The following is a 22,436-nucleotide window of genomic DNA, read 5'->3' on the forward strand; positions in this document are numbered from 1 at the left end:
CTTAACACGCGTTAACCGACCGCTGCAGAAGCATTCAGCTGAGTCATTGCAGCGGAGTATAAAATACCAAGAGATCTATGAATTTGCACTTATTCCATCAGTATCATCATCAATAGTATATTTCCATGAAGTATACCTTGTTAAAATGAAGTAATCAGTTTGAATAGCAAAAAAAATGAATAAATCCATCGATCTAAATTCAAATGAATAACGATTGTATCCTCTCAATGTCTACTACTATACGGTACTGTGCAGAAGACTTGAGTCATCCACAATAGTGATTTTATGGTCACAACAAGTCAAATAAAGATAACACTTTAGATATTCTCTTTTAGGATGAGAAATACGTAAATTAAATGGTATAAAATATATATAGTGTAATCTACGAATCGCAGATTTAAAGGGAATAAACTCAGCAATTTGAGAAGCTGCACGCGTATAAAATGGATAGTCGTAGAACGGATTTCGAATGTACCCTCTTGGGATCGCTGAACTTCAAGGAGAATCGAAAGTTAGGGGAGGTTATGGCCCCTGACGACGACGACGTGGATAGGAGGGAACGTGGAAACGCATATGCGCAGCCGAACATGACCAGACGAGGGTGAAGCGAGGGTAAAAGAAGGGTGCATAGACCGTACGGAGCCAGCCTCGTTACCAAGGATGCACCCCCAGGTACAAAACATTGCCTTCGTGTTGGTCCATGAGCCGTGAAAATGATTAAACCCTCGTGTAGCCCAAGTATAAAATACTCGATTTTTATTTATGCTTCCGGAGACGTGATTTCTACTCTTAATTATCGTGCACGATTTTTACTCTATGATACTACCTTTTGTCCATATGATTACACCAAATAAAGAATTCACTTTTACCTACAGTTGCTTAAATTTTATTTTGTGAAATTGTTTCTTTCTCATTTTTTATTTGAACTACAAAACTACGATAATTGTAATTGTGTGTGTTTTATAAATTTTTATAGAGTGCAGAAATATGGTTTATAAGATGAACGATGTTAATTTAGATTTCATTTCAACGTACACCTGGCACAGGTATAAGGACCATCTGATAAAAGGCTCAAACTTTTCAATTGAACGAGTTGTTCCTTTTTCTAACTGTTATATCAAAATAAAAGTCAGAAAATAGAAAAGAACACGGATACGTGATTGTGGGCCAACGAATCGATTATTTTTCCCGATACTCACTGAGACGGAATAAAGATGGTCGCGTGCTTTCTTCGTACAAAACAACCTCAGAATATAAAACGCTCCATGAACGATGAAAACGTGGGATAACTGTGGTAGTAGGATTGTGTCGCAGTGTACACCGGTTAGTGACACACCTAGGATTCTCTGCTGTGGCAGTCGTCCAACTAACAAGCCGACACCCTCACCCACGTTACTGTTGAATAAACCCATGTACGATAATATACATACGTATACGTATAGCCGATAGAGAAGCTGGGAGGAAGATATAAAACGACGATAAAGGGAGGAGACGAGGAGAGAATGTGAAAAGGAACTGGGATGAGCGAGAAAGACGGCAACTACATCTTCTATGTTCAAAAGATGGACCCACCGACTGTCGAACGAGCGAGTAAACTATAAAGGAAAAAATGCCAGTGAAACAGAGGTGTTGACAAGGGCTAAATGAAAGGAGAAAAGAGGAAAACCTCGCTTTAATTTTATAAAAGTGAAACAAAGAAGAAATGTAGAAAAAGGACGAAGAAGATAGCTGATAATAAATAAAAAGAAAATGGGAAGATATTATCGAAGAGATGAAAAAGAAGAGAAAATATCATAAAAGGTAAAAGCAGGATCGAAAGTAAACGCAAACGAAGAAGATAGCGACACGAGGGGAGCTTTCACAGTTACATATGTACAAGTCTCCATGTACATGCACGTATATGCGTATACAAGTACGATTATGCGAAAAAGGGAGTGAGTGCAGTCTAGTTTCTCAGATACATTTTCCAATACACTGAGTTTAGAAAAATTTTGCTTAAACGTAAGTTCCTTACATTTTATTGTACTTTAATATGAAAGCGCAAGATTTAAATTTATATATTAGTAGCAAAGAAATTTCGAAATCATTTAACAGTGACATAAGACAGGAGAACACCTACACGATATGTCTAAGCTTTATGAGAAATTCAAAGAGCAATTGTTCTTCGTCAAGATTGCAAATGCAGAGAAGCTTTCTAACAACGATCGTCTTCCTGCGATTACGGTGCACATCTGCCCTCCTGCTGTATTCTTTATGATATATCGTACGAGCGCGTAATAACATCTACATATGTGCATCAGTCTGATAAGCAATTTATGTTTTGAAAATAAATATACGTAGGACCATCGAATCATTCCAGATCATTAGAAATCCAACATTTTATACGTAATGTATATTAACTGATAAAATAATCGTTGTTTGAATAATCGTCGAGGAAAAAATATCTTGAATGGTATTCATCTACTAAACGAATACCACCTTACTTTCCATGCTTTGCACGCTTTTGCGTATAAATATAAATTTCTCATAAATGCCTGAACATGAACATTCGCATTCTATTTATTAGAGTACATGATGTACAGGAAAGTTTTCGGTAATATGAAAAAAGAGACACTAAACAGAGAACCAACGTGATTCTTTTTCTCATTTGATAGACCAATAACCGCTAGTTCACGGTCAAAGTTTAGGCGCCACCGGCAGCGACGTGTCTCATACGTACTTACATACATACATAAAGAGGTAGAGGAACCTTTATTTATGCTGCAGAAATAGCTCTATTCGCACGTGCACACCATTTGGCCATGGGCCATTTCGTGATGTGTGCTCTGCTACTACTCTCCTTTGTCTACTTTCGCAGAGATGTCAGATGAATGGTGTTAACGGTCTGGTCTCACCTGAGATTCCATACGCACAATACTGCATGTTAGTGTTAGTGTGTTTTAAACTAGATCGACAAGATCGTTAACTCCAAATTATTATTACTCGTAGAACGCTCGATTCTGTAAACTTCGACATTACTCCGAATTATTTCGAATAGATGTTTCTTTGAGATAATTATTCGAAAAGTAATACGAGTAATCGGTTTCATTTTCAATTTTTGTGCAATTGTCTTTGTATAGATACGTTCGATCACGTATATTCACAATCACACTGGAAAAATTAGTTTTACTCTTCAGGAAACTTTCACGTCACGCTTTATAACTCTCTTATGTGAATAACCAGAGTGCAAAGTTTTCTAAAAATAGGGTTATTGTAGCATCGCAAGAAGAACATTTTTTTTCTCTCTTTTTTTTCTGATTAACGAGATACAAATTTTATCGTAATAAATATTAGCATCGAGCTACGAATGGGTAATTATACGATAAACGTGCCAGTCAGACGAGTTCTTCCTCGCTTTCATGAAACACGTGATCTCCACACAGTCTCGAGTGGCAGATTGTGTTTCGTATTATGCATACGAAAGTGAAAAGAGTAAACGGACGAGTATTACGACGTTCCAATAATTTTCTTCCTTTCTTGATGTTACTACCTACAATGTGCGGTTCGTTATAACACGCTGCTATTTTACACGCACTTCTTAATGAAACAGACGATATTAGCATATTGCACGGTTCTACAGTGTACAACTTACACAGTCGAACAAATACAAGTACGATAAAAATTATTCTCAAAATCTAATTCTTCCTTCTGGTTAGATCTCTTTTTCTACTAAATATCAGACAAATGGAGAAGCTTTTTGGCAAAAAACCTTGTATTTACATATTACATAAGACTTTACGAAAAATCCGGTCCGTGTCAATGTGTTTTATTCGTTCGCTGTAAAATAACGTAAAATGACGTTATTCTATATTTTCGTTTCATTCATCAATGAATCGTCTCCTGTCTAATCGTGCCGCCCATCTCGTCACACCTGCATTAGACGATGCAGGAATCGCAAAATCACAAAATTACCGTGTATCGTTTGAACATCCTGTTTGCGTTGTCGGAATGACAATTCGAAGGACATTTGGTCCGCTATGAAAGACGCAGTGGCGGGAGCTACGGAACAGGCGCGAACGTCTCAATCCCGCGACACAGAGACTTGTATATGAATACTACGGTATACGATACGTGTGTATTGTGTATATGGTACATCACGTACGTCGCGTCGGGTATATGCGTACACATACACACACGAGTGCATGTTCGCAAGCAGTCGGCTTAATTCAGCCGTACAAATTGCACAAAGCTGTCTGCCGACGATTCGTGTTAAAAATACGCCGCTGCTGACGCGTTTTCCAGTCTGTCGATAGTGAAAGCATTTCTGCGTCGCTTTCGCGTCTTCCGACGGTTACGTAACCGTAAAAACAATTTTTCCTCTGGATCCGATCTACACTCTATCGATCTCAATCGCGCGTTAATCTTGTCGCTGTCAGGAAACGTTTGGTTCTTATATTTTTATGAATACATAGCTGACAGCGGATGTTTGCGTATTCATGTTTAACGATCCACGATTAATAAATTCTGTACGTTTGTATAAGAATATAAAATTTACCGTCTACGATCTAAAGCAAGTTTAATAAAATTCTACATCTACATTGAAAATACTCAAGAAAATATTTGATATCGTATGTGTTATATAAAACATTTAGAAATGTAGAATATACGTACATATGTTTAGTAAAAAATTAGTATGCCGCATGCATAGCCATCTTAAGCATATAATAAGCGTTGAATATGGTGCCACTGAATATCGAGGTTTATCAATACAGTTAATGGATGATCGACTATTTAAATACTTTTGTGATCTCTGCGAAATATGTACTTATACCTCCTAAATGTCTTGCGATGTAATAACATAAAGGCAGCAACCTGTTCTTAGCGAGTTCTTTAACTTACAAGAGTTAAATTACTGTAGTTAAATATCGGATGTGATTTTTCTGAATGGTCTTAATTTATCGTCGAAGATGGACCCGCATGAGAAGCACTGTTCCAAGACCCCTCTATATATAGAAACGCCGGTTTTATCTTTTCCTGTGGATATTTTCAGACAGAAGGCGGCCCTTTGGACAGTATTGTTTAGCTTCGGAGAGTCGCGTTATCGACGTTGACTTTTTTCACATTTCCGATCCGATTCTTTAGCAAGCGTATAACTGCACTCGAGCGTAGCTAGACGCGTATTCAGCGATTCCATTGATCCTGAGCTACGATCGATGATAGCAACCGATAACGCTTACCGAAAGAAATTGACAAGATTTATCGATCGTTTAACATCAAGTTGCGCGTGTGTTTTTCGTAAAACACCATGAAAGCATCGAAAACCTCGTCACATCCATGTCGTGTCCCATAGCTTAATTCGGCATACGATTGCGAACGTTTAATTACTGTTATTTGATTTGTTTTAAGTCTAAATTGTATAAATTTTAGCTTTTACGAGTAGAAACAAAATACGTTAAAATTTAGTTGATCTAGATCTACTCTACAATCAAGCATAACTGTATAGGTACAATAGGGACTTAAGTTGTCTGAACTGATGCTACGACGAAAAAGGATCTGAAACCAATTAATTGTTGTGGTATACTTGGCCGTATAGGATAGCGATAAAAAGGGGCAGAAAGAGAATTTTCACAAGGACCTGTAATGTCTCGGAAGGAAGAAAATACTGGGTGCGAACAATTGACCATTTTGCTTGGCAGAGTTCCAGACGTACTGTCACATTGAGACACAGAAAGCAAAGGAGAGAGATACGTCGCTGTTGCAAGCAGAGCAAAAAAGGAAGAGGATGATGAAGAAAGAGTGGGCGTCGGTCAGCCAGGTTTTGCCTTGGTTGTAAGAATGTCGAGGATTCCCGTGTTCAGCAGGAACCTTACAGGATCGTGCTTCTGCTATCAAGCAACCAGGTACTACGTATCTCCTCTATACGCTAGCAAGTCTACGCTCGATCAGGCTAATCCTTCAGAGATGATGCAGGATCGAGTGCAAGTTGGAAAATTAATTGAACGATTTTACAAATGGTCGACAGCTCGTCCGTGTTTCTGCTCCTCGTGAACAATTTTTGGTTTAACACGCCGATTGATTCAATCTCTTACTTCATAAGCAAAGAAGCATATATCATAGCTTCGAACAAGAGAATGATGAAAAAGCCGAAAAAAGACTGGTGCGGCAATTTGTACGTTGTAATACTTAATTTGCCTTTCACTTTGCTGGCTCGTAGCTGCACGTTCGATAGATTGGCATTGCCCAAACAACTCCGAACTATTCAAGAATGTACGCTAATAAAAATACGTACTCCTAATTACTATTGAATCTGTCGAAAAGTTGTTCTGCAATTTCGTTTAATACGATATGATATTAATACCGTAAAGAGAGTAATTTTTGGTAAATATTGTTGGTACCTCGGGAAGTTTAAACACAGTTTAAATATAGAAGTTCGAGGACTGCAGCGCAATTAATAAGAAAAAAAAGATAAGAGTTAGAAAGATACTGCAGAGCTGAATATTCTAAAGCAGATAGAATCTGTAATCGCGGTGCGAGCAGCAAGTAGAACAGAGGTTACAGGGAGTATATACTTATATTGAATTTCCGCTCCTAGAATGGGAGACACGGATAGACCAAGGAAAACTTTCGCGTGGCCCTGGAACGATTCTCGTGAGTCAAACCGCAGTTTCTACACGATGCACGACTAACTACCGATGACTCATGGACAAGCATCTATAATGGAACGAAATCCCACGATTATTTTAAGCAACATTATCAAACTATCAAAAGATCGTTAGCATCGCAACATCGTGTAGATATGAAATTTCTCATTATATTTTCTAGCGAACGGCAGCGGAGTATCATTTTATTCATCTACCACCAGATTGTTTCTAATAAAATCGTGATACATAATTTCAAAGCGGTATCAACGTATTTTTTGCTGAACAAGTGATTTATTATTTCATTGGATCGTTGCGAAATACGAAATAAATTTCGCAAAATGGAATTATTGTATTTTAGATCACAAATTCGACATTTAAAATTTATTAAATATAGAGATAATCTAAGAATCACCGACGATGTTATTGTATCGGCAATGGGAAATGTCATCCTTCTTAAATGTATCAATGAAATATCCAATTCGTGAATTGAGCATTCGTACAATAGAGCATAGTATAAAACATATTATGTATAAGTGATCGAACGAATACAACGAAAGGCATTTATAATATCAAAATCGTCGAGATATATTATCGATATTAAGAAGTAAAATCTCCGAGGTTAAATGCCAAGATGACGAGACTACTAGACATATAGAAAGATAGCGAATCGGATGACCGCGAACCGTAAAGGGGTCTCTTTGTTTATGGTATGTTCGTAGTCGTTGCGATGGTCGTTCCGATGCACAATCGAATCTTATTTGGTGAGAGCCGCTTCTACGTAGGCGTGCATCTTTTTACTCTTTCTCATTTGTACATCTCTCTTTCGCGCCGTATGAACTTTTGCCTTCGAGCTCTCGACATTTCATACCAACGAAAAAATCAGTGGCTCTCGCGTAAGCAATAAATTTTAACAGCAGAGAATAGTAATATGCCTTTGAAGAGATTACACAACAACCCGACTACCCTAACAATAAATTGCTGGAAAAACGTATTTAACGATAGAGAAAATATTTCTCTTTCCATTTCTACAATAAGCCAACTCGCTCTCTCGCTGTAATTCTCATTCTATCATTTTAAAGTCGAATTTAACTGCAATGCAGATACACATAGCTGGGAGAACCACTGTCATAAGTTCACTCGAGTTCAAGTATTAGTAGCTATATATTACGGGCCACACGTGTTGATACCGATCAGCATGTTACTTATATTACACCTCGAGGATAGTAAAGATAAAAATGATTCTGCTGTTCTTACGTCAACGTAGTACGCATAGAAAGTATGCGCAAAGCACGTCAGACTCAACCCAGATCTGTCCAACTTCTTTTATCCCTTTTCATCTACTTACTCTATTTATTAGTTACAGTAGTTCATTGAAAACTTTTATGTATATGGATATAAAACATTTCTACGCGACTGCCATGGCAAGTGTTAGAAATGGTCTGACTGGATACCGAGCTTTATTAATGTAGTAATTGACTGCTTAAATTCTTCTGTGATATATGCGAGATACGCTCTTGCATTAAATATCTTGTAATTTCTATCTACATATTTAAATTTCTTTTCAACTACGCCAATATAATCACGACAGTCGAGTATCATACTAAAGAAATTAGAAAATGTTTCGTATAACACACATAATATATTCGTAGAAGTGTTCGAATACTCTTGTTAGTTAATGCTTATATACGTTTACGTATGGAGGGACTTGAGATGTCTATTATCGTAAACTAGACAATTCGAGAGTCAGTGAGCCACATCACACGTTTTATAGTCGATCAAAGTAATTCAATTAATATCCTATTACATCCGAGCGTTCACGCACGTCGACGCAAATGGAACTTGTATAGTGTTTCGAAAGACAGCTCGGCGAGCGTCGTTTGTATGCACACCGACGTATATTTCTCTGAATTATCGAATACATTTGTGCATCTTAACGAATACGGACAATACTATCTTTAGAAATAAAAGAAACGTAAACATAACAACTGTTCAAGAATAACTGCATCTGTCTTCTGTGAAAGACGTTTCTTATAAATAACATGATTAATTTCAAGAATTATATTTAGAGCAGCGTATATTCTATGAAAATGATTGAAAACGAAACGAAATAACAATCAAATTGTAATTTTTTTAGGAAATCGTGTATCGTTAAGAACATTATATCAATACGTCTATACTATGCAATGATAATATCGTTTCTCTATCGAATTCAGAAGCCAAACTCTGATCAACTCTGTACATTGAAAAATACCGGAACGTGATGACGTTAGAAATATTTCTCATCTGCTTACGAGAAACCCTTGGAATTTTAGTTACTTTTTTCAAGAAGTTGGACACTAATTCTGTATACAGACGACAAAATTCCAAGATTTACGAAAGGTGGAGTTGGACCGGAATAGATTCTGAGAAACTAAAAAATACCAGCATTGGTATTGACAGTTCTGCGATTTTATCGCAGAATGATTCATTCGAAGCTATCGAATCTAATTCACGAGACACGCGTTCGATACGAAACCTAGGGGCTCTAAAAGGATCTGAAAAAAAAGGAGAAGCATACATATAGCTAGTGTTTGACTCACCAGCACTTTGGTAAAGCGCCTTTCGAGTTCCATAGCGTCGGGCATCGGTTGCCTTGGCGCGCCACGGACGCTGCCACTCCGTGCGTGTGGTCCACCCAAACTTCCCATGCCGAGGCTAGGTTGACAGGATTGAAGAGGCGTGCCGCCCTTGATACCACCGATAAACACCTCACGCACACCGCCATCGCTTTCGCCGGTACGGCTCTGCACGATCCCCATTGTTTTCACAGTCGTGGCCTAATATATCCTCCGGTGTTTTCGCACGCGAAAATCGTGACACACGGCAACGGTGGTGGCCAGTACTGTCACACCACGAGAAACGTCAACAATGATGATCGCGGCAGTGCATCCTCGCTCGAATGTAAATCACTTTTCTCTGTATTACGAGAGACGTCGATACGTGAACGACTCGAACCGGTCCGCGCCGGGTCGTGCAACAGGTATCAAGCCGTCCATTGTGGATAGAAACTCTCACGAACGTGCGCGAACTAAAGCATGACCTAACACTCCTCTGCCTACACTAGACGAAGCATTCGCTGCATCTGCGGCAGTCTTCCTACTCTCTGACACCACCATCTGACAACGCCATTGGCCATTACACATGCGTCGTGTCTCGCAGTCGTGCCACCTGTGTCGGCGCGAGAATTTCTGGTAGAATTGTATTATGCGGTTGGTAACCGTGATGTTGTTGATTATTTCGTCGCAGATGGAAGCACATACTACCTGATTGTAAAGAAAACTGAGAAGTTAGGAATATATTTTCGCGGAAACTATTTGTTATTAATAATAGAAATAATTGAAATCGTGTAAATTAGTTTAGAAAGTTGGATAAAATTAAGCATGAACGAAAAGTGAAAAAATCTTTTTAAGTACGATAATGCAATGGAGTAGCGATATAAATTTTTTAACGATATATTTCAATGAATTATGATTAAATGATATGAGAGAAAATATTAATAGCGAAATTCAAATAAAATTTGAAAATTATATTGCATATGTTAAATTTAGACTATCGATAGATCGATGTTTAACATCCGCCATTTTGCCGATAGATCGATTGGTCATTTAGCGTCTCTTAGAGTAAATAATATGGTGGTGTTTTAGTATATTGTTTTATAGGGAACATTATTTGTAAATATTTGTAGATTCTATGGAACAGCGGTATAGTATAAATAAGAATTTCAAAATGAGAAAGTCTCCTCTAAGTACGCCAAGTGGCAGTAAAGAAAAACAGAGTTATAATTGGAAATCAAATGGCTATAAAAATAGGACAGGTTATAGTTATCATAAAAGTGATAGTTATCAGTGTACTTCGTCAAATAGTGGTCAAAGATATTCTGGAAATGATTTTATTCCATTAAATAATAGTACACCAATACCAGAATATAAAAAGTTCAATAATAATTGGCATGGTTCTGGAGGTCATAATCATCGTAATTCAGGTAGTGGTGGATTCAACCATTACAGGAACAATTATCATTCAACCCCAAAGTTAAATTTCAATAATTCATACTCTCCTTATAAGCTCTCTGGTAAACAACTCTTCTATGGTCAAAAAAAGGTAATTAGGAATAATAAACACAAGTAAATAGAATTTCAATAATTGCTTCTATGCTTACTAAGCTGTAGTGATTAACAAGTATCGTTTTTATATTTAGAGTTTCCAAAATGATAAGCATAGACAGAGCGACATATCATGTTATATAGATATGAAATCTTTTTTGGAAGATCCTTGGGCAGAATTAACAAAGAAGTTAACGAAAGATAAAGAAACAAATGGGAATGAATCACCTAAAGTTGAATTGTCATCATCGTCGCAATTAGCTTATGTAGATACTGAATCGTATTCTGAATCTAAATCTATATTAAGCATTGACAATTCTTGCTTTAGCCCAGAATCCAAGAGTAAATCTTCTATAGATGCAAAATTGGGATTGGATGATACAGATATTAGTAATGTATCAAGAACAGGGAGTTCAATAGATTTAAAACTTGACAGTGTTAGATTTAGTCAAGAATCAAAAAATGACAGCGTTTGCAATAATAATGATGATAGTGTTAATGAAGGCATTCTCAATGAAAATAATGTTAATAATATTAATGATATTTGTTCATCGAAGATAAATATTAGTCAAGATCTCAAATAACAGTGACAAAGAATAAAATGCGCTTAAGAGGAATAATAATTCTTTGGTTTGGTGCATGATACATTTCATATTGTACATATGGATGTATAATATAACAATTCAATTATATATAGATATTATCTAAATCTATGAAACGTCAGTTTCAGATTTTTTGAATAATATTCTAGTATATAGTTAAAAAAAAAGAAGAAATTAACGTTTTAGTAATGTGAACTCTTTTTCCGGTTTGAAAATAGGTCTATCGCAGAAGCATATCTATATGCAAAATACAATGTATTGAAATTATCTTTTAAATTATATTTTCACAAAAAGGCTGTGAAAAAAAGAATGAATGTAGTTTATGTGAAAAAAAAATTATACATGTGCAATTCTTTAGTGTATACTAAAAAGGAAGTACATATGGGACATGAGGGAACATTAAACACCAATTTCTCAGTAATAGATTAAGTCAGGAAGAACATTCGAAGACATAGCGAACAAGCTAGAGTATGAATTAGACTTGATTGATTTTAAATTTACCAAATCTAAGCAATTAGTAATTATGTAAAAGAATGCTTGCATCGCTGAACATTTTTGGATGACGACTATCAATCGATTTGAATTTGTTGAGCCACATATATGTCTATTAGCACTTCTTCTCACAACAAAACCGAAATATAAAAAGGATTAAGGATGTTGTAACATGCATGTAGTAACTGCAGTGCATTATACAGAAATGTAGAAATAAATAACCATAAATCATGTGCAGACATATATGACAGTGATCTTAAATCTTTAGTTATGTCAATATATGACATATATGACATTGATCTTAAATCTTTAGTTATGTCAATATATGACATATATGACATTGATCTTAAATCTTTAGTTATGTCAATAACAATGAGTTTATACATATTGTATTATTTTTAATTTAAAACATAATCAGTCATTTATTTTTGTTAAAATTCTTTAAGTAGCAAATTAACATACACTTTAATTGCATTTTGGATTAAAGAGAACCTACTAACATGAGATATAAAAATATGTATAAAATTAAAACAATGAAGTGATAGGGTATTAAATTTGTACAATTGTTATCATACAAAAAGAAAAATACACAAAAAATTGCTTATTTCTGTACTTTATACATTTTTATAGCATGTTTTAACGAGCAATGAAGCATAGAAGGTGACAAAGGTGTCCTATATGTTTGATTAACATGCTAACATAATGTACAAATGATGATCTGGTACAAAAATTTACATAATTTAAGAAATTCCTGTTTATTTCTCCAAATTGTGATTTTACATGATTGTGCAAAGGAGGTAATTGATGTCAAACAGATTAATTGTATGAATAATCTGTATAAGAGAAAATTGTACATAAATATACTTAAATTATATAAATAATAGTAATTATCTACTTCTTTCTGTTACTATTTTTATTTGCCAGTGTAGATAATACAAAAATGAATCGGTTTTTTCTCATGACTATAACCATTTGTTTTTAATGAATTTATGACACTTAACGATAACCACGGAGATAAAAGAAACTTTGATAATTAATCCAATCGAACGACCTTAGATCTCTAATCTTGTAGTATTGAAGGTAATGTTGTAATACAATGGCAAGTAAGATCGTGTAGGTGTATGAATAATTGATCGTGTATCGAAGTAATCAATATGAACTATATATTTCTTAGCATTTAAGTTTTTGCTCCGCTTTTTAGAGCTTATTTTTTACTTTCTCATGTAACAAAAAACTTTATCATTGATAAAAATAAATTGCAATATGTTATATCAGATTAGTACCGTATGTAGCTTCTTGAAATGAAAGTAGAGAAATTATGACGAGACCTCAAAATGTTTGCATTTATAATTAATGTAGATAGACACCGTTGTTGTTTAAATGATATTACAATTGCATTGTACATGAATGCAGTATAGTGTATGAACAAAGCCTTCACGAAGAAAAGACCTTTTACATTTGTACTTATTTTTTTATTTTTACTTCGAAAAGAGTTATAGTTTGATGCAGTTCTTAGAATCATAGTGTATATCTGTACAACTTTATGTGACTTGATGTTATCTACGTGGTTTATAGTGCATGTTGCGTGGATATGAACTTATGTAGAACACAGACATATCAGTGACCTTGAATGTTTATCACAATTTAACATTGTTTATTTTCACGGCAATTTACATTATTTTATCAAATGATAAAGTTTTGCAAGATTGATTTTCCTACTGAATATCGATTAGTTTCTAAATATTAGCATTAATTTATTATAATACTTATTCTGTTCAAGCATATCCTGCAAAGATGTAAGGGAATGAAATAATATCAGTTATGTTAAGTATTTATAAATTTTATATTTTCTTCATATTTTGCTTTTAATTGCCACAAATCAGTACAGTACGCATAACAGAATTTATCTGACAGAAAGGGTATGCTCGCTCATTTATCTACAAGAAGAGGAATTGATTACAAAGATTTAAAGATAGGGCCCGTTCTTCCATTCCTTTAATCTACATTATTCCATTGCAACTTTGTAGTATATTTTATTTAGCATTCCTCTCTTTCTTTTTTTGTGCACAACAATAATATAAATTACAATGATCTCTTCGAATTATCGAATATTTCGATAATTAATTGTTCAGCAGTAGATTAAAATTAAACAATTGTTGTAACGAGATACAAGCTTTTCTTTTCAATTATTTCAATTATTATTCGATATATGATATGTTTACGAATGAAACTTCTTTGAACGATAGAAGAAAAATTGAAAATTGAAATATTGATCATTTTCAAAGGACTTACAAATGGTATTTAATCAGCATATTGTTTCCTAATTTGTACACTAAATTGTACAACTGCTCTTCCTTAAATTTATATACTATAAAAAATGATCGATATAAAAAAAATTTTACCATATTAATAGTACTCTAATATAAATTATAATATTTCTCATTAGTATTCGTTGGTATTCACGTAGATTATATAAAAGTCACAATTTCTGGTTTCGTATTCAAATAAGGATCTAATATATATGTCGGAGAAGGGTCAGGAATAAGGTTGTGGGCGTTTGATGAATCTTCATTGGAATCGGCCATCGTCGTGTTATAACGAAGGTACGGTCTGTTAATACGAGTATGGATGCTACCGACTCGACAATCAACCGCGGCGGTTGGACACTCGCGATACTAGTGATGTTGGTCTTAGGTTCAATAACGAATCCGCGGTCAACGGGATGATAGATGTACGTGCTCACAAAAATCTAAGTCGGACTCTTTGCGAAAACGTGGAATATCCACCGAGCGTACAAACTCTAAGTAACTCGCTAATACGACCTCACGAGAGAATGACTCTCCGTCGCGATGATGCTGCAGAGGAAAACTATGATGGGGTGTGTCTGAGGACACGAGATCATCGGATTCGTCGAGAATAGCCTTCGTTCAGAAGGTGAGAGAATTTGGCGTTGTTGCTAATTGGTCAATCTCCATATCGGTGGTTAGAAAAAGATGCTAGCCGCCCTCGAGGGAAAGTTGCTAGTGGGAGACGCCGTTCGTTGAAAAATAGGTTTCTCCTATCTTCCCGTAGCTGGGACAAAGACTGTTTGTTCGAAGGACTTTAGTCAATTAAATCCTAAGATTTATGACGGGCCCTCAGACTAGCTGAACATGTACTCCGGAGACGCATCGACATCTGGCAATCATCTTGCTCGAAGAATAGGGTCTGCGTATGGCGAGCTACGGGTCAGAAACCGTTGGAATGTTTACTGTCGCGTGCCGCCAGAAATATTTCTTTTAAGAAGAGCTATAGAATTACTCCATACCTTTGTTAGACAAAGCGTTCATCCCGTGACCGCGGCTACGTTCGGCGACTGGCTGTCGCCTCGAGCCCAAGCTCATTATCAACAACTCGCGAACAATTACAATCGGATTGAATAACTACAATTGTTTAATTACAGCTATAGTAGACTCTAGATTACAATATTGCGGGATTATCAAAAATTCCAAAGGCTCCGGTGTTCTTTTCATCTCCGACATATATAATATAAAGTTCTTCAATATAATTTAATAGACGATGTAACCGTAAAAGTATCCGACTATGAAATCAATATTTAATATTTCAACAGTTATTCAAGGATTTTTGTTAGTAAAATTATACCTATATATGTTTAATAAATATAATATAATTGAAATTAAGATATATGAAAGGGTCATACGTTTTGGTTTTTCATTCATTGTACCGCATCAGTTTATTTTTTAATCTACTAAGAAACGGAAATCTTATATATTAATAACTTTATTAAAAACTTATGTTTACGTGATTATAAATAACATATTAAGGAGTTCCAATTTTTGCGAATTCTTCGCAGCTCAGCTATCTTGTAGTAAATAGTACATGATATATTTTCATGCAATTAAACTATATAATAAAATTCAATTTTCCCAACGTTCTCTTATTGGCGATAATATTGGTCATCGTCGTAGACATGAACTTTTGCAAATACTCCTATTTTCATGGCAATTTCCTCTCTTTCCCACGTGAGTTTGCAAATAATAAATAGAAAACTTGCGCAACACGTACAAGCCTCGTCGATCAAATGATCGTTTAATATAGCATTGATCTGCTTTAGATCAACATGATCAGAATTCTAATCTAAGTACATATATGTATATATATACAGAGATACTACAGTCGCTTTAAAACACGCGTCTGCCACCATTTTTTTCTTTTTTTTTTTCAAAAATTGCTTAATTCGGGATTTCTTAAAACTGACCCTTTGTAAGAGAATATGAACTCTTCTTTACTTACTTGGTCTCTTTGTTTAAAGCTATGATTATTAAATATTGGAGGTAATTGATTCTTTCTCTGTCTGACACAGGTCTCATGCTGTTATGTGATTTCATAGTTAGTCCAATAGTTATACCATGGATTCTTACGTAAAGAGATTTACAATATTTAATATTGATCTTTACTTAGTAATTTCACGGTGTATATTTTCGTTGTATTTTTGGACATTTTTCAGTATAATATGTAAAATATATAACTAGCATAAACGGAAAATAATTCTGAAATATAAAAATTATAAAACATTGATTTTAAACGTTATAAGTAACATGTTTCTTATAACTAGTAAATTTTCAAAATTGACAATTCATTTCATTTGGTGAATGCCGATTTCAAATGAATTATGTTCACAACATTCTTGAAACGTACAATACTTTGTACCTTTTTATCAAAATAATGTAATCGTATGCAATCTAATAAACATGAAATCTTTCATGAGAACTTTATATCATTTAATTCTTATGGTAGTCGGCATATTTATGAAATGTACCGTATTACTGGTTCGTTGTTTCTGCGCAATCAACAAGATAATTAATTAAACAGTCTTTTCAGACTAATCAACAGTGTATTTCAGCATGAGCCCTGCTTTACTTATAATACAATTCGCATTTAAGAATTCTTTCGCAAAGATCGCACGTTCTTGTGCATTTAAGAATAAAAATAATATTATCCTTTATATCAGATTATTGATTATATCTTTCACTACGAGGTACGTACGATCATAGAAGATATTCATAGATACATACATTATACATATATGTATATAAGTCTTCGTTGACTATTAGTCATTGGTTCTAAACTTTTGTTATACATATTATCGCTTAGTTTCTTATTCGATAATTTTCAAGCTTCGTATTTGCTCGTAACTTCTTCCTCTTTCGATACTAGAAGAAAAAATCGTACTGAAAAACAATTTACTCTTCCCTCTCACCCGTATTGTTATCGAATAAAGAATTAAGCGTAATTTCCTGACTTCATTCATATATAACGAAATTAAAAAAATCGCTCGTATTTCGATTCTGATTGTGTCGTAACACGCTTTAAGTTATTATGAATATTTACATAGGTGTTCTCGAAGGAAGGTACACGAGTATAGCAGTGCTCGTGTCGGATCATTGAGCGAAAAAAGTTAGAAGATACAAGAACCGTGGTGATCGTAAGAAGAGTTAAGGTTACATTATCGATTTGCTTTCATAGGTGCCATAATATGTCATCTATAGATACGTACATTGTATATTAGTCATCTACTTAAAGCTAGGTGTCCATTTGAGAGTAAAACTATAGCGAGCTGCTCTCGAGAGTATCTCTCGCAAATGGATACCGCGTTGAGAATGTTTCAACCCTCTGAGAGTGGTCGCGTGATCGCTCGCTCTCAAGTGGAAACAAAATATGTATAAGTTCGATTAATACGTGCGACAGCATTCGTAGTTGGGCACTTGCAGCGAAGAAACTAAGGATACTATAGGTAATGCGCGACTACGCCGAGTGTCGTATGTTTCTATAGTCGAAATTACAATTACGCAGTGAAAATTACAGCGATAAACGCGACGCGGAAACATAAAACAGCGCAAGTAGAAAATATTCGCGATTCAAGTTCAAACAAATTTTGTTATTTGGCATGGAAATATTTTCCATTGGTTTGAAATTATAAATTAGATTGAATATTTTCGAAGATATTAGCAATTACGAAATTATTCTTACATAAAGCTGTTTTACGGCAAAGGCGATGCAGAGATATGATTTTTGTTATATTTACAAACTCCGTTATTTTTATCTCGCATGTTCGTGTATCGTAGAAATCGAATTTTACAATGTGCAACTCTTTGCTTGTTTTTAAAAATAATTTGTTATTCGGTTGGTCGTTTATGTTCACTATTACTAATAATAATACCATGTATAAACTGTACAATTTATGATATTTTACTGAATATATTGGTAAAAGTAGAAATGAAGCGGCATTATGTGTTACTCTGAGTAGATTAGAATTGAAAATGTTAATCGACAAATCGTAAATAATAATTTAGAAAGGATACATCATTAGGTTGGTTGGAAGAAAGGTGGCTGATCGATATTGACGTATTTAGGTATAATCTTAAAAAAAAAATTTATTACGATTCATGCACCGTTTTATTTCATTGCCAATAAAGAAAATTAATATATGTAAATCAAATGAAACGCAATATAAAGAAAATTGACGAATAACCAAGAGATATTCAAAAATAATGCTAATCACTTTGTTGTTGTATCTTTATAACTATTTATTGGTCCCCGAATTTGACAATATTGTTTTCTATCGGTATAATTAAAACGAATAAGTTATCGTATACTAAAGTAAGCTTCTTACGTAAACAAGATCACAAGATTCGTACATTTTAAACGAAGATTTAAAAGATACTAATCAATATGCAAACATAATGTTCTCCTTACGCGTACAAGTCACAAGTATTTTAATGTTACAAAAATTGAATGTCAGGCTGAAGAAATCATGGCCCCCTTTTTATCATACTGATTGGTCCGAAAATACCTTGTGTAATAAACAATAAAATACTTCAATTAAATTTCCTACGAACCTAATGGATAAGTTCTTGATTTTCGATGTTCAAGATAATACGGGCAAGTACTTGAATCTGTCGCACATATTTCACAATCTGTCGTTGCTGAGTAAGAATGAATTTCGATAATTGATAATAATCGTGCAAATTTCAAACTTTCCCTTCGTTTTTATTCTATTGCTCCGATTATTCGTTCATATCCGATAAAATTCAGATTTCGATTTTACAAAACAGAAGACCAAGTGAACAAGTTAGAATAAGAAAGGTACCTGAAGTTCATGAGAATTATTTCGAAAAGTTATACTTATTACACATTACGTTCGTTTTAACGTAAATCGGTACGCGTGTAAAATACACGCATTATTCATAGTTAATTTTAACTTGGAAAATTATTCATTTAGAGGAAAAGAAAGTTTAGGAATTTGCACATTTATTTAACATTCGGGCTGCAGAAATGTATCTTCGCTAGGACGTTGCTTAAGTTTTACTAAACGGAAAGACGAACGGTTCACGTAACGTTATACTTGAGGTCATTATATGCTCTCTAATAGGATGTGTAATATTGACTCTGCTCGATCTTTTTTTTTGAACACTGATAAAAATAAGATTCTCTTAAACTACGGGAATTCGAATATAGAGTGTTATGTTTGTCGTGAGACGCACGTGATTAATTGCAAGAGTATAATTCTAAATATCTCGTTTACACTTTTATCACAATGATATACATATTTTACTCCGAGAATTTCAATTCGAACGTGTATATCAATTGTTTTTAGATATGTAAAACTTCATTATATCGATATACGAAATTGGAAACTTACAACTTTCGGATTCCCATCTTTTTCGCTACCTTTCTTCCTAATTATTAACTAATATGTAAAGAAATCGAAGAAATCCTCCGTTCATATCAAATGTAACGTAATAAAATACTTATATAATTAATATCTTGAATTTTCTTTTATATCCTTTGGTGTATTGTCCCTACCATTTTTCTTTCTTAAACACTTCAGATGTCAGTCATATTTTACTTAATATTTTCATCATATCATTCACATGTATTCTTAGCATACACGTTTAATCCAAACGATAATACGGTAAAATAACGATAAAAATTCGTAAAATCTCGTTAACGAGATAACAAAACGCATCATCTTCTAAAATAGCGAGTTTATACGACTCTTATACGGCGCCTGAATGTTTTGATATCTGTGATCGATAGATTACGTAATATTAATTTTGCGTAAAAGACGTCTGCAAATAACACTGTTTTGGTACGTTGCACCGTGCTGTGAATCGTTTTACATCGATTGCCAGTTAACAAGGCCGCACGGATGTATGTGAAAAGGAAAGTAGGCAGATACAATGCCGTACGGCAGGCCACATTAATATGTCACATGAAACATTTACTACATCATAGAACGGGATATCTTGGAATAAATATCGATTTATCGCATACGAATCAACATTTAAAATGATTAGGGGCAAAGAATGTGTATTTAGAAAGAGAGAGAGAGAGAGAGAGTTTCTGATTTTAAGCGAAACCTTGCAGACTAATCATCTACGCAATTGATATTGTACGATGAATTTTTCATCTCGCCACATTGTTCGTAATTACTTTCAACACGTATCCGAGTCGATTCAAAACGGAATCTCAATCTGAATTTCCTTAAAATTTCAAGCTTTTTAATTTCCGATATCGCGAATTTCAATCCATGTAAATTAGATTAATAATTGCTCTGCAGAATGCAATTCAAAGGTAATACGTGCATGATGAAATTTTATCTCCGATATGTGCGCATAGCCGCATAATCCGTATCACGGATAGCGATCGATAACGCTTCGCGGTAGAACATCTCGTTTCGAGTTTGCATGTAAAACTGCGAGATTTGAATATTATCGGCGGCAATCGATAGAATATCCTAGCGGAACATTTTATTTCGAGTTTACTGTCGTGTAATCAACAACTTTGTTTCGAACTTTCGTGTAAAAAACCTTTTCTCTCTGGATTTTTCATCGTAGCTTCCGCTTGGAGCATTTTAATTTTGCACATTTTAATTTGCCGTACATTTTATCTCTCGTTTCACGTTTTTAAAATCGTAGTTACAAAGATTCCGATTTGAACTTATTACGAATAAAAGAGAATTTCGTTTCCAGCCATTAACATCGTACAATTGAGAACATTAAGAACATTACGAACAATTATTTCTGTGCGATTAAAAATTTGTCTTTCAGTTTACCTTTCTAAAATCGATGCGCGACTCGATTTTTCAAATCACACAAAGTAATGCGATCAGCATGTAGGATCATACGAGGAGCTCTTTCAAGAAGTCCTCGGCAAGCAAGTCCTACAAATAATCGTCCACTCGGTCGTTTTCGTCTGGTGGACTAGGCTCGCTGACGCTAAGTATAGGCAGACCAAAGTGTTGCACCTCGATGCTCGATTCGGGCGTATGTCTTGAGTAGTCGCAGCTCTTTGAGTGCCGTTCGATCCCGGCACGTCGATGGTAATGATGATAACGGGGTAAGCGAGCGTCGGCATCGCCAGATCGCCGAAAACACCTGCGGATTTTACCGAATACGTGGACTTAATCGATCGAACGATTTATTTACACGTCGCCTTTCGCTCGACGCAAATAACACAAATTAACAGCAGAATTCGGGAAAATAATGTCTCGTCACTCTTGCAATCTTATTTTGCATTAAGATCGAGTAAATCGTTTTCAAATAATTTTCTATCTTATCGATTCGATCCTTAAAGTTTCACAATGTAAATGTCCGATCTTAATCAACAGAGTAATTTAAAAAAACAAAAGATCATATGGTGTTATTGAATTTCCTATAGGTGGACGTACAAAGAACATACGCAAGTCGAATTTATTGCCTTTTTCTTTTTTTTTTAACAGAACGATATGCTCCCTAACGCTTTCTAACTATTTATGCCAAAAAATTATTAGTTTAGAAAATCCTTTAGCGTGAATATCACGAAGTTGTACTCAATTTCTTCTGGAAGACGTCCACTTATCAACTAGACGAAACGAATGTCGTTTCCAAATTATTGGATTGGCGTATTCAATTTCCATCGAGATCACCGGATCTGAAACCATCAGATTTGTTTTTTGTGAGAATATTTGAAAAACAGAATCTATTAAAAAGAATATTTGACAAAAACTACTATGAATGACTTGAAGCAAAGGATTCCGCGAGAATCCAATGACCCTTTAATTTTACCGCTTACGTTAATGTATCTACATAATCTACGGACACATGAAAAATGTAGCTTTAAGTATCGATTTTAACGTTGCATTACTAATTATTACTGCGCAATATCGAAATTAACTCTTTCGCAATGTTGTTCGAGAAAGACGATCGAGTCGCCGAATATTAATATTTATTCGCTATAGAATTTTGAAAGTACATATATATTAAAAAAGAAAAGAGAAAAAAACACATGAAATCAATAAACAAATAATTGACTTTTAAATCGTTCATTCTAAATTGCTTGTTATTTTATTACATTGTCGAAGGGTTAAACCATCAAGTTTTTTGGCATAAATAGCTTCATAGCTTCATATATAGCTTGGGTATTTCATATACATTTTTGCATATTGCGTGCATTGTCTTACTATCTCGCGCCTCTAAATTTTTCATAAATTCGTAAAAATCCAACTATCATCAATTCTTTTACAATATTCATACAGC

At 34.6% G+C, this 22,436-nt stretch overlaps 3 protein-coding genes across 20 annotated transcripts in view; 1 reads left to right on the forward strand and 2 right to left on the reverse strand.

The window, feature by feature from the left end:
• LOC126864477 (formin-like protein) overlaps window positions 1-9,806 on the reverse strand; it is a 32,551-nt gene extending 22,745 nt beyond the window's left edge. For all 3 annotated transcript variants that reach the window (XM_050615847.1, XM_050615846.1, XM_050615848.1), the window contains exon 1: window positions 9,200-9,806. In XM_050615847.1, the coding sequence (XP_050471804.1) occupies window positions 9,200-9,418 (219 nt within the window). In that variant the 5' untranslated portion in view covers window positions 9,419-9,806. The remainder of the gene's footprint in view (window positions 1-9,199) is intronic.
• Window positions 9,807-9,960: 154 nt separating this feature from the next.
• On the forward strand, window positions 9,961-12,737 carry LOC126864493 (uncharacterized protein DDB_G0280315-like). The gene is made up of 2 exons (XM_050615905.1): window positions 9,961-10,760; window positions 10,858-12,737. The coding sequence occupies exons 1-2, from the start codon at window positions 10,350-10,352 to the stop codon at window positions 11,344-11,346; spliced, it is 900 nt and encodes a 299-aa protein (XP_050471862.1). The 5' UTR covers window positions 9,961-10,349; the 3' UTR covers window positions 11,347-12,737.
• Window positions 12,738-15,139: 2,402 nt separating this feature from the next.
• The window catches only part of LOC126864483 (uncharacterized), a 45,317-nt gene continuing 38,020 nt past the window's right edge, over window positions 15,140-22,436 (reverse strand). For 15 of the 16 annotated variants that reach the window (XM_050615882.1, XM_050615883.1, XM_050615880.1 and 12 more), the window contains one exon: window positions 15,140-21,296. In XM_050615882.1, the coding sequence (XP_050471839.1) occupies window positions 21,083-21,296 (214 nt within the window). In that variant the 3' untranslated portion in view covers window positions 15,140-21,082. Of the gene's footprint in view, window positions 21,832-22,436 lie in introns of all 16 variants that reach the window. The other variant, XM_050615887.1, reaches the window with a different exon arrangement.

This window comes from Bombus huntii, chromosome 4 (assembly GCF_024542735.1).
Source record: "Bombus huntii isolate Logan2020A chromosome 4, iyBomHunt1.1, whole genome shotgun sequence".
NCBI classification, from domain to species: Eukaryota; Metazoa; Arthropoda; class Insecta; order Hymenoptera; family Apidae; genus Bombus; species Bombus huntii.